At 37.6% G+C, this 18,910-nt stretch overlaps 1 protein-coding gene across 5 annotated transcripts in view; it reads right to left on the minus strand.

Annotated features, from left to right (window-relative positions):
• FGFR2 (fibroblast growth factor receptor 2) overlaps nucleotides 1–18,910 on the minus strand; it is a 377,174-nt gene that overhangs the window by 246,942 nt on the left and 111,322 nt on the right. For all 5 annotated transcript variants that reach the window (XM_055080920.1, XM_028480979.2, XM_024121204.3 and 2 more), the window contains exon 10: nucleotides 7,255–7,375. In XM_055080920.1, the coding sequence (XP_054936895.1) occupies nucleotides 7,255–7,375 (121 nt within the window). The remainder of the gene's footprint in view (nucleotides 1–7,254; nucleotides 7,376–18,910) is intronic.

Consider the following 18,910-nt stretch of genomic DNA (forward strand, 5'->3'; position numbering starts at 1 on the left):
CACTCCATCTATAACGTGTTTAAGGTCTAGAATTAAGATGCCACAAAGCTAACACATAAAAACAAGTCTCCTCAACACGGCACAGCTTTGCCAGCTATTACAGTGCACAGACTGAACCCCGCTTCCTCTATGTTAAGATTCACATTTTTACGAGGTTGATGTTTCTGAAACCCAAATGTATCTTACAACTTATGGAGTCATAGTCTACTTGGCAACATTTTTTTCTTAGTGGTACCTAAAATAAAGGACTTAAAATTGATGATGTCTCATATTCAACAGAATATCATAGTTCATCCAGCACTTGAACAGCAGGTATGGGCTTTATTTTTATTCTTTAACTGATATTTTGGACAACCCCTTCATGACATCAGAAATGTCAGTTTTCATTCAAACAAACAAAGTAGCACAGTTAAGATGCCACACATTGGAACCAGGCAGAACTAGCATTTATAGATATGTTTTGAAGCATCACGATAATTCTGAGCCTGCTATCATGATACTGAAATCATTTTTATTATTTATTATAGGATTAATTATATTGAAAACTGGGTGACTGTAAAAAGAATTACTTAGAAAATTGTTTCTATTCCATAAGCAAAAAGAAAGAGATCAGAGAAATATTTCTTTAATAGCTAAATGGAAATCTTAAGTCTGCTTTTCAAAACTTTTCAGTGGTATTTCAGTCTGCCTCGGGCTTACTGCTCACACATACATGCCTTACTGAGCAAAGACTGGCTGGTAAAAATCTGTAAAACAGCATTTTAGAAATTTCTCTGTAAGACTGGCTTTTTTAAAACACCCTTTAAAAATGAGAACAGTCATTTACAACTGTTGACGTTTACCTTAATGAGTCTTGGCTTCACATTTTTTAATAGAAAATGCAAATATTAAAACATTACACTGCTTCACTCTTATGCATAGACACTGTAGGAAGGACTTCTTGTTTTGCTCCTTGGTGTCCTCGTTGAAAGACCATGCAAACTAGGGAAATCTAGCTTCTAATTTTTAAACCAGGAGTCATCTTAGCACTGCACTATAACATCTGGATTAAAAAAGTGTATCTTTGAAAAGCAGGTGAGTGGGAAAATATAGTAATAATATAATAAAGTGGTATTTTTAAGTGGATAGGGGGTAAATTGAAAAACTTAGGAGACTGTAACTTTCTACATTTACCATATCAAAACACATTCTTCAGGACTTCCCTGGTGGTGCAGTGGTTAAGAATCCGCCTGCCAACGCAGGGGACACAGGTTCAAGCCCTGGTCCGGGAAGATTCCACATGCTGCGGAGCAACTAAGCCCGTGCGCCACAACTAGTGACCCCTGTGCTCTAGAGCCTGCGAGCCACAACTACTGAGCCCGCATGCCACAACTACTGAAGCCCACATGCCTAGAGCCTGTGCTCTGCAACAAGAGAAGCCACCGCAACGAGAAGCCCATGCACTGCAACAAAGACCCAACACAGCAATAAATAAATAAATTTATTTTAAAAAAATCTTGAAAAAAAAAAAAAAAACCCACATTCTTCAGATTCACCAAATATAAGAGCCAAGTTTCCAAAGATATTTTCTTGGTTTGACGCCTGGTTTCTTTATGACATGCAGCAGGCTACATGTTAATTCTATCTCCAGCTGGCTATATCCAATAGCACCATCTTTACTGGCAACAAATAATTTACGTTTATCAAGTAACCAACGATCAACATTATTCATTTCGCAACTTCAAATGGGTAGGTCAACCTCAAATCTAGACTTGAAAAAATGTTTACCCCGAGAAGAATTAAAAGAACAACGACTTAATCCTACATCTAAAATAATTCAGAAGGCCACTGTCCACTTAACTGTAAATTGTCACTGCAGCACATTTTTAGGGGCCCTAGGGAGTTTCGGGAAATTTGCTTTCTCATCAGGCACTGTTTCCCAGTGATTAAGATGATATTATAGCTGACGTACATCCTTTTTTGAGGGACGTGCTACCAGGCTTGGAGAAACCAAGCAAGCCAATATAGGCCAGAGCTCTTTCTGAACCTGGTTATTTCACACACAAAGGCACAGTCAGAGTGGGACTTGTTTTTTCTGTGGGCATGTATGACAGAAACAGCAGAAGTATAGAAAAAATGCCAGGGAACCATGCCAGCAAAAAAAAAAGGATGGAATAAAGAGAGAAGAAAAGAGACAAATGAAACAACATAAAATAACACAGTTCGGAGGCTCAGAGTTTCAGGGGATGGGGACCAAATTAGGAAAAATCGTCTTATATTAGTTTAGATTTTCGGCAGCTGCTGGCAAGATTTTAGGTGTCCTAGAAATTCTCTAACCTGGGTTAAGTACATAAAGCACTAAACTAAAATTAGGTGCTGTTTTTTTAATAGTAAATTAAAATTCAATATCCTAATAATTTATGACTTAGTTATATTATAGACAAATCAGGAAATTACTTGCAAATATTTCAAAGTATGTACAGAAAAGAGAGAGTGAAATCTAGACTAATCTGTGGTAAAATGTATACTTCTATAATTATAAGTAGAAATAGAAATAAAGCTTATTCTAATTAGCTCCTCTGAAATACTGAAGTATCCATACAAATATTATAGAGCAATATTTAAATTAAAATTATTTTACATTTCTGATTAAAAGCCATTACTAGCTATTATTTTTGCAACAAATAATATCTGAGGGGTCAATGATGAAGCATTCAATTATGTTCTGAGGATAAACTGAGGTAACATAGGGGAAAACATAGAATGGTGCTTGGGAAATACCATATGCTTAACAAAGTTTTAATATTTTGTAAAACTGGAACCAAAAGGATTTTACTACCAACAAAAATAGTACTGTCGACTGAAAAAAAAAAAAAAAAACACACAACGTGAGAGTCGTGAGTTAAGTTTTATCCGGGGCAAAATGAGGACTACAGCCCGGGAGACAGCCTCCCAGAGGGCTCTGAGGAGCTGCTCCGAAGAGGTGGGGGCAAGGTCAGTGTTACATATGATTTTAGTGAAGGGGGGCGTGCGGTCAAGCACACGTCTCAGCAGAAGGCCGCTGCCAGTCACGAGGAGCAGGGGTCTCCGTTCATGATTTTAGGGCTTTTCTAGATACGAGGAGATGCGAGACATGGGGCTCGGAAAACCTCCTCCTGAAAATCTCTCACTCTCTGGAGGCCTGTCCTGCCAGTTTTCCCCAGAGCACAAGAGTGCCTCATCCCTGACCTCCGCCCTGAACTCCTTTCAGGGGGTGTTGAAGGTCAGCAGCTACAGACGTTTGTGACTTAATCCTTATAGAGGCAGATGGCAAATGCCAATTTTTAGTTGGCAGTACAATATTGTGCAACATTAAGGGTCAAATCAAATCATAGTTTATCATGGTTCTAAAACCAACTCCAAAACATTTGGTTTACTCTTGTAAAACTCTTGTAAATCTTATGCTTGTAAAATATCAGTATTAGATACTATCACATAAGTAGTGGCATTTGTTTGCTGAATGACTGACCAAATTGGTGGTCAAGTAGTTTCTACTTTACTAAAACTAAGAAGCCACACAAAGTATTAAGAACAATAACAAAAGTGTGAAGCATGATTTCCTGTTTTGTTTCTTAAAAAATTCACACAGCTATATGCACAGGAAAGAAAAGATCAGGAGAGCATAAAAAAATTAACAATGATTACTGCTGTACAACGAGAATGTGGATCATTTTCATTTCCTTCTTAGTAGCGGTTTTATGCATTTGAACAAATTTTCTACTACTGTTTCCAGTAAATATTTTAAAACATAATTTAATCCAAAAAAGTACGATGTAACTGTGATGCAGAATTTTTGAAATCTATACATATCCAACTATCGATTTAAAAAGCAACCTAGCACACGTTTACTTAAAAATCATTTGAGGAACTTTTGAAATCCTTTATTCAGAGTAGGCAGAGGTCCTGAATTGAAAAACAAAAGACCTATTTATGAACAAAAGAATCCCTTTAAAATTTTCCAAATTACTTTAGTTTGCCAGCCCCTCCCCCCATGGTACTGTAAAGCAGTAAAAACAATAGGTTTTTATTGTGAGGCAGACTTCTTAGCTGAGCAAATAACCATAGAACCCGAATCCCCAAAATATGCGGGGTTGGGGGGGATGGGTTGAGGGCAGGGAAGAAGAGGATTTCCAGACTTTCTCAGCAATTCAGGACAGAGAGAAAATGTAATTTTTCCTGCAAGGGCCACTGATGCACCTTGTAACCAAAGTCTGTTTTACAGACACCCATGGTGATCAGCTGTGCCTTTTGCAGAGAAATTTAACTACTGAACAGCTGAAAGGAGAAACAAGATTTAGTGAAAAAAGCACCATGCCGACTAACAACATTGCCCATATTAAGCTCTGTATTTTCTAAGTCAGAGTTTGGGTCATGTAAAAGTAAAACTGGCCCCAGAGAAGAGAGCAGTTTCTCACAGATTGCCATTTGAATCTCAAATGACCATGTTTCACAGCATGCTCAATACATTCCAGCATGTAACTGCATTTTAATTTCCTAAAACCACAGGATGTAAGTTTGATTTCAAATAGTTTCTGGACTGTGATATTCAATACTGATAAAACTGCATGGTGTTCTCCTCAAAGTTCCAACGATTCAGCATATGGAAAAGGATCTTCATTTTCTTGGAAGCACTATTATCAAAGAAATTAACTCCTCTGGCTTTTGTAAATGAATCCTAAACAATGAATATTAAGAGCTAAAGCTGCTGTCATAAGAAATGGAACTTAGATTTTACAGGAAATGAACAGGCTGTATATTCCTCACTCACCAGGGTGTCGTAGGTCCTGCACAAAACCTGCAGGTAGGAGACTAAATTTTCTTTGCCATGAAATGCTCATTAGTGCTTACTTTGGAAAATGAATTCAAAATATATTAACATGAATGAATGTTTACTTGAATGTCCATTTAGTACATGGAAATCATGCAGTCACCTTTTCAACTTTATAAAACAGGGAGAGCATGTGACTGTTTTAATCTCCAAGTATACGCAAGAAGAGAAGCAGATCTATTTTAAAGAAAAGAGATCAAGAGGGGAAAAGGGAAGGTGAAATTGTGTCATAAGTTTGGGAGTCAGAACCAATTTGAGATCATATTATTATTCAGTTGGAAGGAACTTATAAAGACAAATTTTTACATGTGAACATCAAACAATGTACTAAGATGTTCAACAATTTTCACCACAGGGACTGGCTCTGACCTGACCTTGAGAAAAGATAAAGGGAAAAATTTTTTTGAGGGGATAGGGTAGTTAAGTACAGTTGACCTTGAACAACACGGGTGAACTGCATTAAGTCCACTTATACTCGGATTTTTTCAATAGGAAATACTACAGCACTACACGGATCCAGGGTTCGTTGAATCTGAGGATGCAGGTACAAAGGGCCAACGCTAAGTCGACTACACATGGATTTTCAACTGGGTGGAGGGTTGGCGCCTAACCCCCAAGTTGTTCAAGGGTCAACTGTATATGCTTTCCTCTAAAATACTATTGCCTTTGAGCCTGACTCCAAAACTAACTGACAAATTCAATACGTTTGTTTTTAAGCAACAAATCTATTTAATCAATGCGGTAGAACTTAGAATGAAACTCTGATCAGTAATTTAAGGTACAGGAATGCAAAGCTTTGGCTGCTCTACGAAACCTAATTATCTAGAAAGCCTGGAGCTAACCTCGAGGTGCCTGGCATATGGGCCCCTATGGCCACTCTTCATCAGATTCTAAGGTATCATCATGTGTAAGAAGTGCCCACTCTTGATTTCATAACAGCTTTTCCAGGAGACAACAAAATACAAAGGTACATGAACCAATTTTTTAATGAAAGAAAACCTGATTTGAGGAAAAAAAATGCACATCTTAGAACAGAAGAAATGACTGCATTTCCTTCCTCGTCCTCTTTGTCTTCCTACTTGATTTGTCCATTTACTTTCTTCCTTTCCCCTGACCTTTCCATTCCTCTTTCCTTCTTCTTCCTAAAGTTAGCCTAAACCACAGGTGGCTAGTGGGAAAATGTTTGTGTTCTTAAGAATTTATGCATCGGGCATCTCCTCTGGAGGGCCGTGAAGACAGAAAGGTCAAAAAGCATCCACGGAAACACCCAGGAACTTCAGCCGGGGGGAAGACACGCAGTACAACTTAATGCAACCCATCACAGGGCAGGCGAGCATCACGGCTCGCGCCCGACGAGGAGAGCCACAGCGAACACGGTGAGGGCGGGGCGGGCCGGGCAGGGCAGAGGAGAACGGCTATAAACGGTGAGTGGTACTCAGACGACAGGGAGGGCAACAGATCTGCATGCTTCCTAGGAGAGAGGGGTCAGGGCACATAAAAGCAGATGCAGAAGAAAGCTGTGGCATACACGGGATGCAGCACCCTGACCTGCCTAACAGTCACCAACACAACAATAAGAGGGGGCTATTCTCAGCGTGTTTCTTTTACTTTAATCCTCATTATAGCTCAATATGAAAGGTCTTATTATTATTATTATTATTTTTTTTTTTTTTTAGGTCTTATTATTATCTCTATTTTGAAGGCCAGGAACCTGAGGCCAGAGAGATTATTAAACTGCCTAAGGGGACCCAGTTTCCCAGCTGATGATGGAGTCAGGGTCTGACTGCAGGAAGTCTGGCTCCAGGGCTACGCTTTTAGTGTCTGTACCTGCTACCAGTGCACAGTATCCAAAGGAGAATAACAAGAGATAAAATACGGCTGGGGCTATTCTGGGCAGGAGATAGAAGAAAGGACAGAAAAGAAGAAGCACCAGAGATGCAAGAAGTCAAGAAAGTATCATCACAAAACCCATCACAGCCGGTTGGCCCTCGTGAAACCATTCCACAACTTTATTTGGTCCAATTGGTCGATACTTCTATCTTCTTTACATTGGCTAAATAATCCAGTCAACAATTTTTATGCACTGTGATAGTTGTAAAAGTCATGGAGAACAGTGTGAGCCCTCAAAGCATGTGAAAACCAACCAAATGGAAGAAGCTGTGTCAGTAAGTAGCACAAGCACACGAGGCTTCAGCATTTATTGGCAAAACCATGACTGTGAGTGTTGTGTGCGTATGCACACGCGGCGTCTCCTTCTATCCGACAAACACACACATGTCCATGCGCCGGCACTCACGCACACTCTACAATATATAAAAAGCTACCAGACCCTGTTAAGGGTCACAACCACGCAAGCGGATTCTGAAACAAAGCCAATGATTTCCGGCCAAGCTCCGCTCCAAACATACCTGCTTCTGGGTCCTGGTTGAAACGGCAGTACTTGGAGTTCTCAAGTGAAGGCAGGCACTGCTCGATGGGTACCCAAACATATGTCTCAGGACACAGCAAATCAGACGGTCTGTACTGACCCTAAAGAGAAGTAAAGAAAAAAGGCACAGGCATTACTAACACAGTAACTTCCTAGTTACTAGACTCTAGAATTCCAGGAAAAGTTTTAATCACAAAGTTAAATGAAGTCAACCAGAAACAGCTTTACTGTAAATACTAAACAACCCTATTAGTAACTGCTTTCCCAGCTCAAGAATGCACATTTGATTAAAAGGCTCTCAAACAAATGTATCACCATTCGGGATGCCTGTGTTCATTTGGAAGATCTGAGTCTCTACTTTCTTTTGGAAGAAATATTCAACATACGATTCTTGCTGAGCTGACTGCTAAGAATACCCAGTTTCAAATTCAAGTTGTCTCTTAAGTGCTAGTTAATAACACAGTGAAATTTCATATTTGACAGCATTATAATTTACATATGAAATAAACATTTTCCAAAATGGAATTTCACTATCCTTAGTCAGAATTTTTTAAATTTGTAAGCTCAGCTGATAATATTCTTTCCATTCTAATGTACTAAAAAGTACTGTCTGGTCAACATGCTTCCATGAGCAATCTAGACTGATAAATGTAAAGAAAGAAAAAATTTTTTAAATTACAAAAATTTCAGGGAAATATCTGTGATAATAATCCTCTAAAGTTTCTTCACTCTATTTTAGAAAAAATGATTTATGTATTTATAACCCGATCATGTACCCCAAATATAAAACAAAGACTATACAACAGATACTGAAGAAAAAAATCATTCACCTCAGGGTAATTTGGTAGCCAATTAACAGAGGATAGTGCAAATTATGTGAAATCATTTAGTGAAAATTTTTAGAAATATCAGTTAATTAAAATTCCACATATCTCTTCTCTAAATTTTAAAATTCAAAATTCATTACAGAGGTGAAATCTAAACATTAGTTTTCAATTTTTTTAACCTACAACTCATAGTAAGAAATACATTTTACATTACAACCTAGTAAACCTATATGCAAATATAAAACTAGAAACAAATCTTTTACTATAGAATGCTTACCCATGTTATGTAATCCTTTATTTTCTTTTCTACTCTACTTCATTTTTTAAAAATGATGCTCTTGGACTATTTAACACCAAAATTGCTTTCATAAATAGCAAATGGGTCACAAGCTCAGAGTTTGAAAAACACTATCTGGTGCAAACCCCATGACAACAGATACTGCTGCTTAAGGGCTTACTAGCACTGTTACACGGCTTTATATCAGAAAGGTGCTCTATAACCAGCCTACCATGTGTGAGCAGCTAGCGAAGCATCACTTAGGTTTAAAATGAACACCACACGCTCCCAGCATTCAAAACATTCAGAAGTCTGTAAGCTAATGGAGAGACTGTACATAAAACGCATGCAAACAAATTAATTCCTTTCAAGAGGCTGGGAGGAGAGTTCAAGGAGGATATGGAGTTTTAACGGGAACTTAACAGATTCACTGGCTAAGTCTTGGGCAGGCTGAAAAGGAATGAGAACAATCTAGACGAAGATTACAGCGTAAACAAAGATGCAGCGTTGGGCCTAGTACAAGGTAACTCTGGGGAGCATGAAACAGCAGAGCACTGCAGAAATGAAAAGGCAGGCTGGGGATCAGCTTCAGATATCATGCCTTGGACTTTATCCTAGATGCAATGGGAATGCTTGCTGGCTGAGACAGAAGGCATGACAGTATGAAGACCAGAACTCAGGTCTCTGACTCTGATCTTCCTGCAGTGTTCACGGCATTGCTGATGCCTTACTGTCCTAGAGCAATAAAGGTCACCTAGAAGGGGCAGGTCTAGGTGGGCCACACGCTCATCTAATATTAAAATTCGAAGCACACAGTTATTTAGAAATGAATTAATAATTTACTTAGGAGGTGTAATAAAGCCAGTTACTCCACTGATATCTACCTTCTCAAAAGCAATGTCATTCTCTCCATTAATTCAGAAACTATTTTATTGGGAAAAGGGACAGTATGATGCGGTGCTGTCTACATTAACAAATCTGAACACTAGATAGCAGTCTAAAGCAGTGGTTCTAAATCTTTTTTTTTTTTCCCTTTTTGGTTATGGACTATTTTGAGAATCTAATGGGGGTGGGGGGAAGCTAAATATACAAGCTAAAGAAATAAAACTTCTAGGGAAAAAAAAGGAGTAAATTTTCTTGACATTGGAGTATACAAAGATTTCTTAGAACACAAAAAGCATTAACCATAAAAGAAAAAATTGATGAATTGGACTTCATCAAAATTACACTGTCTTCAAAAACTTACTAAGAAAATAAATAGGCAAGCCAAAGATTGGGGAAAATATTAAGAAAACCTGTTGTATTAGACAACATATTTGTATCCAAAACGTGAAGAATTTAACAACTCAATAATAAGAACAATCCAAATTTTTTAAAAGGCAAAAGACTTAAACATTTTGCCAAAGATATATGAATACCTAAGAAACCCAACATCAGTTACCAGAAACGCAACTTAAAACTATAATAGGATACCACTGAATACCCACTAGAATGGCTAAAATTTAGAAGATGAATAAACATGTTCTGGCAAGGATTTGGACCATCTACAACTTGTGTTGGTTTAAAATGGCATAACCATTTGGGATAAAATAAATATTCTTGCATACACATCATTTGTGCATATATGTCTAGGGTAAACTCCTTGGACTGGAATTGCTGGGTATAAGGGTTTTAAGTTTTACAGCACAAAACTGTTCTCCACTGAAGCTGTGCCGTTTTACATTCCCATCAGCAATGTTATGTATGCAAGTGCTACTTTCCCCACATTCTTATCGACAATGTACTTTCAAAACTTTCCATCTCTGCCAATGTGAGAAATGGCATTTCATTGTGGTTTTAATTTGCACTATGTATCTTTCCATATGTTTAAAGAAATTTGTATTTTTTTTCCTATAAAGTTGGCCCATTTTGTTGTTAGATTTATGGTCCTAGTAATTGAAAAATGCTTTATATATTAAGGAAATTAACCCTTAGTTTGTAAAATATGTTGTACTTTCCTAGTTTGTCTGTCTTTCGACTGTGTGTGCCATGCTCTTTTGCCATGTAGAAATCTGGTAAATGGTCAAATTTATCATTTTTTAAAATGGCATCTGGGCTTTGTAATATAACTAAAGAGGTCACTTTCACTCCAAGATTATAAAAACATTTTCATGGTTTTTTTCTAGTACTTTTATGGTTTCACAATTTTGCATTTACATTTATGCTCCATCTGGAATTTATTCTGGTGTAAGGTAGAAGAAAAGGATCCAATCTAATTTCTTTCAGATGTTTACCAAGTGGCCTCAACATCATTTTTTAAACAATTATCATTTTCCCCACTGATTTAAAATTTAAAATGTCTTTTTGATAACTTACTAAAGTTCCAAATATATTTAGATCTCCTTCTGGACTTTCTGTTTATTCTGTTACACTTCTGTCTGTGTAATCATGTACCAGTGTCATATAGTTTTAAATATTAAAGCTTTATATTATATTTTAATATAATATCTGGTAGAGCTAAACCCCCCTTATTGCTCTTCATTTGCAGAATTTTCTGGTTCTTCTTGCTTAATTATTCTATGATTCTGCACTTAGTACAAAAAGATTACCAATATGAATAAGGAAACAGTAATAAAAATGGATGGCGCATCTTGTCTATTGTGATGGCAGCATATAAAAGAAGAGAATCCCAAGAATGTCTAGTAAAAGGGAAACATATCATCTTAAGTTAAAAAAAAAACAAGAAAAAACAAAATAAAACCCAAAACATACGAACGACACCATTTTCTAATTTAAGACAGAACTAAATGCTGACTGGCTAAGATGCACAGATAAAATTTTGGGGAGGAGAGGGGAATCAGCCATCAACTATGAGTCTCCTAAGATAAAAACAGATATATTCCATGCAGATATGCTGATTCATTAGCAGCCACCTGAATCCAGGGCCTGGATGTAACAATGATGCTGACAATAAAAAATACTCAGTCAATGAACATTAAATGACTCCTCACTATGTGACAGGCTCTAGCTGCTGGGAAAAAACGAGGAACAAATGCACGTCTCTAGATAATTCACAGTCTACTGGGAGTGACTGACCTGGAGAAAGATAAAGCACACAGAAGAATATATTAAGTGTGATCATGCACAACTGTCCAAAGTTCCTAAATTTTCACAATGTTTTTTTAAGGCAGTACTCAATATTTTATTTTTAACTCTTTAAATACTCAGGTTATCTCACTGAAAAACCATACATGTACACATTTTAACTTCTGATCATCCAAAATCAAGTTTTAGATTAGGTTAAAACATTATTTTTCTCCTCAGTACAGGCTTATTTCAGTGCTTTAAATATTGTCTCAAGCCATCAAAGAATGCAAAGAGTTTTATGAAATAAACCACTTTGAAATGTTAACGCTTTCTAAGCTTAGCTGGTAGAGAGTTAAGTGACCAAACTACTTGCAGTTCAATTTAAAGTCACCATCACACAAATGAAAAATGCAGAGGCTTGAAAGTTGCCCTGCCTTTCCAGCTAAGAAAATGAGAAAGGTCTGTATTAAGAATGTAATTACTTAAGGATTTGGACATACTTTCCCATGGTCAGAAGGAAAAATATTTAATCAACCTCTAAGTACATTCATTCATGTTGGAACAATGAGGTAAAAGCAGATTAATTCTCTCCTAGGGTGCTGACTTTTTGTAAATAAGTAGAAATCTGAGTTACCACAGATTTCTAAAGTATTCAAAATTTTGAAAATGTGATTGGTCTGACAGGGCTTATCTTACAATTGTTCAGAACAAATTCTTCAATTTGATCTACATGTTAGAAGATGAACTCTAGATTCCCCCCACGCTGTCCCCAAAAAGCCCACTCAACAAGGACAGCACCAGAGGGAAATTTTACCAAGCAAGGACACCTATTTCAAGAGGGGAGGCCACAGGAGAGGATAATGTAGTTCAAGACAAGATGCCTGGAAAAGGTAAAAGCTGTCTTCTAAAAAGCCTAAACCTAGAGGAGGAAATGCATATGTTTCACCATTAATTAAACACTTCTGGTGAGGTGTAACTACCCAAGTCAAAGTCCTCAAAGAGAAGTAAGTTCAGCAAACTCTGTGATCTATAACTTCACCACCTGTTGTAACTTCTGGAGCTGTTTACAAACTGGCACTGTTTTAGAAGAGGAAAACAAACAAAGTGCCTCTCTATTTTGAGCTGCCACACAAGAGTGAATATTCTACTCGGAGTATAACTGTAGTATTCAATGATATTATTTTCTTTAAAGAAGACTTAGACTTAGACTACTTGTAAAACACAAATTATACTACACCTCCCCCACAGGGAAAAGAAGAAAAAATTAAAATATAGTCATAATATTTCAATCAACTTTACTAGGCTGTCACAGATTAAAATTTGAGGAAATGCAGAAGTTAAATCTAAAACACTAGGGGGGAAAAAAACCTAGCTAAATACATGTCCTGATCCATTTCTATTAAAAATAACTGCTTCTTCTGGAAGAGGAGAGCATACAATTTTGGTTTTTGGTCAATGGAATGAATTGGCATTCTTTTCACTTCCATGCTCTAGACCATAATTTGAAGCACATCTCATCATGCTGATCTAATTTTCTACACTATTAAAGAATCACAAAACAAATATGTAGAATATCTTAGTTTAGCAAAATATAATAGTCAGAATTTTGGCCTAAAAATTACATTCATTTGACAGCCAGAGGTTAAAAACGCCTCACTATCATATCTTACTGAATAATAGTGAACACAGGTAGCCAAAGAGCATATAAAAGGGTATCTGGAAAAATTTGATTTCACAGTCATTAACAATTTCAGCAGAGATATTTTAAAACAGATTAACATCCTTTACTTCTAATGAAAACACAGCCAAAACAACACGAGGAGACTTTCCCTCAGTTAAGGTATAACTAGTTAGAAAGCTGAATTTTCCAAGGCAAAGGCAGTATTAACTAGTTGAAAGAGGAGCAAAAAAATGGTTCCAGCAAGCCCTGACAATCAATTTTTTTGCAACATTTTTATTGATATGTAATTCACATACCATAAAATCTACCCTTCCAAAGTGTCGTTTTTAGGATATTTGTAAGGTTGTGCAATCACGACCACTATCTAATTCCATAACGTTTTCATCACCCCAAAACGAAACCCTGTACCCACTGGCAGTGGCAGTGGCAGTGGCTCCCCATTCCCTCTTCCTGAAAGCCTCAGCAACCACTAAATCTACTGACAATCCATTTTAAAACGGAGTATTCGTCTGCATTCCCATCTTCCCTGTTTGAGGCAGAGTACAGGCCAAACCCAAGACACAGCCTAGGGAGCCCTAAGTGACGTGGTGCTCGTTACCCTTCCGGCCTGTCTTCTACCATCTTCCTCCTCTGCCATTCCACCTTGGCCACACAGCCTTCCCTGCTGGTCCTGGAACACTTCAGGCCTGTTTCCACCTCACGGCTTCTCACTGACTGTTCTCTCTTCTGGTCGTACGGATATTCCCATGGCTAATTCTGTCATCTACTTTAAGGTTTTGCTCAGCTGTCACCTGCTCAATGAAACCCACCTATCTCCTCTACTGTCTTTCTTCCAGAGGACTTCTAACGTTCTTGTTAACTTTCTTTACTGTATCTATAGGAAACTCCTAGCTAAAATGACACGTCAGGGATTCCAGTCTGATTTGTTCCCTGATGTATATCCCCAAACCTGCTCCAAGTAACAGCTGGATGAACAATGAATCCAGTACACGCCGCCCGTCCCTTTCCTCCTTCTTTCTCTAAACACAGCAGATGTTACTTTAACACACTCTTGTTTTGCACATTAACATGGCACACACGCACCAATCCACATTTGCCGAATTTGTATTTAGGATGCACCTCCACCATATTTTCACTAAGACTAGTTCTCAACCTTTGGGAAAGTATTAAAAGTATAAGAACATTATCATGACAGAATCTATAAGAGTTACTGAAATTAAAAAGGAGTTCTCATACTCAAGAAGGTTAGAAACTACTAGTTCAAGTCAATTTGGCTTTTTTCCCCTCAAAGCTGAAAATATTTCTTCCCTTCTTTCACCAGCATACACTTTCCTTTAAAGAAGAGTATAGCTTTTCACATTAAGCTTCATTTTAAGAAAAGGAAGAGAAAATGTGACTTGGGAAAAGGCCTCTTAAAAAAAAAAAAAAAAAAAAAGGCCTCTTTGTTCAAGAGTTCAGCCGCATCACTTTGGTTGGTAATGACAATAACAGTAACAATGAGTTCTTCCTGTGTTAGGAACACAGCCCTCATAATGATTTTGCATATCATCCAAGCTAAATCTTATAATGACGTAAAAAGGTAATGAAGATAGACATTATTTCTATAGCACAGATAAAACATAAGATCATTAAATGGCAGTAAACTCAGAGCTAGGTTCCTGACTTCCATTCTCTTTCTACACCTAGATTTAAAAATAGTCACAATTCTTTATTTTCAAAATAACTTCAAAAAATCTTAACAATCACAACAGTTCAATATGCACAGGGACTCCGCTCAGCATGGAGGATGATGAGATGAAACGAGCCCAGGGAGGCACTCACCGTCGGCTAGCGGAAGGGAGGCAGTTGTGCTCCAGTGACTTTCGCAGCCAGTGGTAAATGTAGGCTGGTGGGTACAAGATGCTGAGGAAGCACAAGACGCTGCAACAGAAGCTCGACATGGGCCACAGCTCTGAGAAGGGCCCCAAGGACTACAAGCAAGGTGTTGGTAGAACACAAAGGCAAAACAACTAGCTTTCTCTGGAGATTCCTCAGAAGTCCTCTGCAGTGTGTCTAAAATTCGGAGTAGCACCATGTTTGGAAAGAAAAATCAGGCACTTACCAACAGCAAATGCAGGCAGACCCAAGACCTGCACAGACCACGTCTCCCCACTGAGTTCCCAAATACATGTCTGTCAGAACTTCACCAAACGGGAAATGAAATGAGAAACAACTGTTTCAGCTCTACAGACGGTATGTGGTCCTTGTCTATGGTTTGGGAAGCTTCAAAAATAAATGTATTTTTTGCTTTACATTCAAAATGTTAACATTAGTTTAGACATAAAGAGCAACCCCATCTTCTCTCTGAACAAATGCCAATTTCCATAAATTCAAATTTATTACCAGTAGGTATCTTTCTTTTTACTACAGAACGATGTGTTCAAAGTAACTTTCAAGTCCATGAATGGATCCTACTGTAACCTGGCATTATCTGGAGAAATATTATGAAACACATGGTTTTAAAATTATATTCTGGTTTCTTTTATCTCATCCTATCTAGATTCTTATAGAAGTACTTCTTACAATGGAATGCACAACTGATCAAAAATAAAAGAAAAACTTATTATTTACATTATAATGAAAAATGCCCTGTAACAATCCTGAAGAAATCAATGAAATTACTGAACACTCCTTTTAAAGCAAATTCCCCATGTTAACAGGTCTGCTTTTTGATTATAGTAAATCCAGAAATACATGATTTTAGTTTCTAAAGGGCTTTATTATCTTTTAAAAAGTTTTTTTTAAGGGGGACCTTGAAAAGACATATGTGAACCCCAATGCATTCAGGACTACATATGACACAGAAAAATCTCTTTGAATATTACATTTGTCTTTGTATGAGTTTAAAAAACATGCAAATGAGAAGTTATTTCTTTCATTAAAGTTAAAGGATTTGAGACTGTTATTTTTCTTAGAAAAAAAATCAGAATGGTAAAGAAATGCTTTCATATGACATTCACCCAAGTTAGCATTCTCGGCTTTTAACTGGAAACATTTGGGGATGGGCTTGGCAGATTGCAATAAAACTGAAGTTACCAATTCTCACCCTGACATTCTGAGGGTATTCTGTTTTTACAGGTTTCAAATTAAAACCAAACGGACTTTCCTTTGAACTCTGGTCCTGAAGCAAAGATCTTTATGAGATTTCACTCTCAAGAATACTTATAAATATTTTGAAAAATAGGAAGGATTTCATGAGTACTTGAGGATAAACCAGCAGAGTTTGTTTTAAAAGTTCAAGTTAAATTAAAATGTAAGAACACTGGAAAGACAATATTATTTAAATACACACACACACACACACACACACACACACACACACACACACAGTGAACACCAATAGCACTGAACAAAAAAAGAAAGATTAACTAGACATTTAAGTCTTTTATCAGGTAAAGTTGTTATCAGTATCCCATTTTTCCACAATAAACCTATTGATTTTACTAAAACCAATAGCTTAAAGAGAGGTTCTAGCACTACATAAACAAAAATAGTTCAAAATAATCCATTAGAGTGGGCTGTACCTGCAAAGAAAGCGAGTAAGAATAGGGCTTATTAAATCCAGTCTTCTCCCTGAAAGACAACACCACTGGAATCCCATCCACAAAGTACTCCAGCAGAGCCCTTGCTCCCTGATTTCGTTATATAAACAGAGGTTGACTTTATCAGTCCCCAGGAGAGTGCTTGAGAAGGAACTCGAGCTGCTCTGTTTTCAGAAACTGTGTTTGGATTGTGCCATGCTCAGTTGGTGAGGTGAGCTGAGACCAGCGAAGACAAAGGGCCTAAACATCTGAATCCATTTGTGTTCCCCAAATTCTGAAAGCCCACAGATGTACTCCATGTGCTGCCAGGCTAAGCTTTGAAAATTTAAAAATACATATTTTTTCCATTGACAAACAGAAAGTGATGGTATTCTGTGTTTCTTTAATTAAAATCCAAGAGTTCGCAAAGGCTCCAGGACTTATTTTAAATCTTCCTTAAGACTGGGCTATTTATTTTACTATTAGCAAATAACAGAGAATAAAGATTCTAATTCAGTTTTAATCACAAGCTTTGCTTTTATTTTGGAAACCCTGGGTTAATCTTTTTTTTTCTTCTAGAAAATACAAAGAAAGCTTGTGAAGAAAAGATTCAGGGAGTCAACTTACAGCACAAATTTAATTTCAAACTGAAGGGTCATAAGTTGAAAAGGATAAAGGGAAAAAAAAAAAGAGAACGCAAGATGAAGACAGACAATAATGTAAGGGAGAAATAAAAAAGTAAAATCCAAAGCTTCTTTAATATCTGTTAAAGATTAAATATTCACATGAATATTCATGTACATGTAGATGTATGTTATATTAAATTTGGCCTTCACCATACTGGTAAGAAGAATCAATTTAGGTGTTTGCTTTTTTAGGCTATTGCTTGGAAAACAGCACTTAGAATCACTGGTTCTGCCACTATCGTAGGTGAAACCATCCTCACCTGGACAACAGTGAGAAGAAGGGCTGATTTCAAGTTCTCCCTGTTGAAGCTACCCTCCTACTGACACCAGGGAGAAATGATTGTGTAAATTCTCTATTTTTAAAATGCTTTACTGGCTCGCCAAATCTACAGTAAAGTAGATGACCCTTTTTAAAGCAAAAAAAAATTTCACAGACCTTTATAAGATAATGTAATATTAGTTTCATTTGATGAGAAATTACACAAGATAAAAACCCACTACAAATTCTTTAATGCTTTTAAGTGAGTTTGGATGTTACTAATCACAACAGAACCTATATGTTTGTAGAATGATGGCAGCATACTCACGTTTATTAGTCTGTATCCACATTGTGCACATGGATTCACAGACTTCTTGTGAAAGCTCCCTGGTTTAGAGACATCAAGCATCTTGAGCGTAAGGCACAAGGCCCGCTGTCAGTCTACTCTCTTACCCCCGCATCCTCACCCAGGGCACTCACATCTAGGCACAGCCCGTTCTACCTGGGGTGACTTCCAATTTGGTCTAAATGACTACTGCATATTTGAAACCGAACCTGAATGCTGCCTACTCTTTCCTTAGCAAGCTTTCCTTGGACTCTGCTTGACCTCACCACCAACTGAGCTCTCATTCCTGCAGTTAGCAGGTAATTATGAAATACCAACCATGCCAGGCTGCATGCTAAGGTCCAGGGCATGCCATGGTGAACGGTAACATGGCCATTTTCAGTTCTCAGGGACCTTTTAGTCTAGAAGGGGAGATGAATTTAAGGAAATAATCATACGGAAACATAATTACAAAGTATGGCAAATACTGTGAAGAAAAAGCACATCAGATAGTATAATAGGGAAATCTAATTTAGATTGGGAGGGTCAGGGTTGGTGGTGTCTTTTGGGTTTCTAGAGAAATCTATCATAGAACTTAATACAATCTATTGGAGTTGTCTCTTCACAGGCTGTGCTTCTCATACCCCTCCCTCCTACAAAATCCCAACTTGGAGTTTCCCAAGAGCTGGGAATACATCATTTCTTTGCATTTCTTGCAACTTGGTGGAATTCTTTCAACGGACTGAGTTCTCAAAAAATACTTACTGAATGTTTATTGAATTAAACAAAATTGTGTCGACTTACATTCTTTAAAAATAGAGAATCAGGGCTTCCCTGGTGGCGCAGTGGTTGCGCGTCCGCCTGCCGATGCAGGGGAACCAGGTTCGCGCCCCAGTCTGGGAGGATCCCACATGCCGCGGAGCGGCTGGGCCCGTGAGCCATGGCCGCTGAGCCT

The sequence above is a fragment of the Physeter macrocephalus genome, chromosome 20, assembly GCF_002837175.3.
Source record: "Physeter macrocephalus isolate SW-GA chromosome 20, ASM283717v5, whole genome shotgun sequence".
Lineage (NCBI taxonomy): Eukaryota > Metazoa > Chordata > Mammalia > Artiodactyla > Physeteridae > Physeter > Physeter macrocephalus.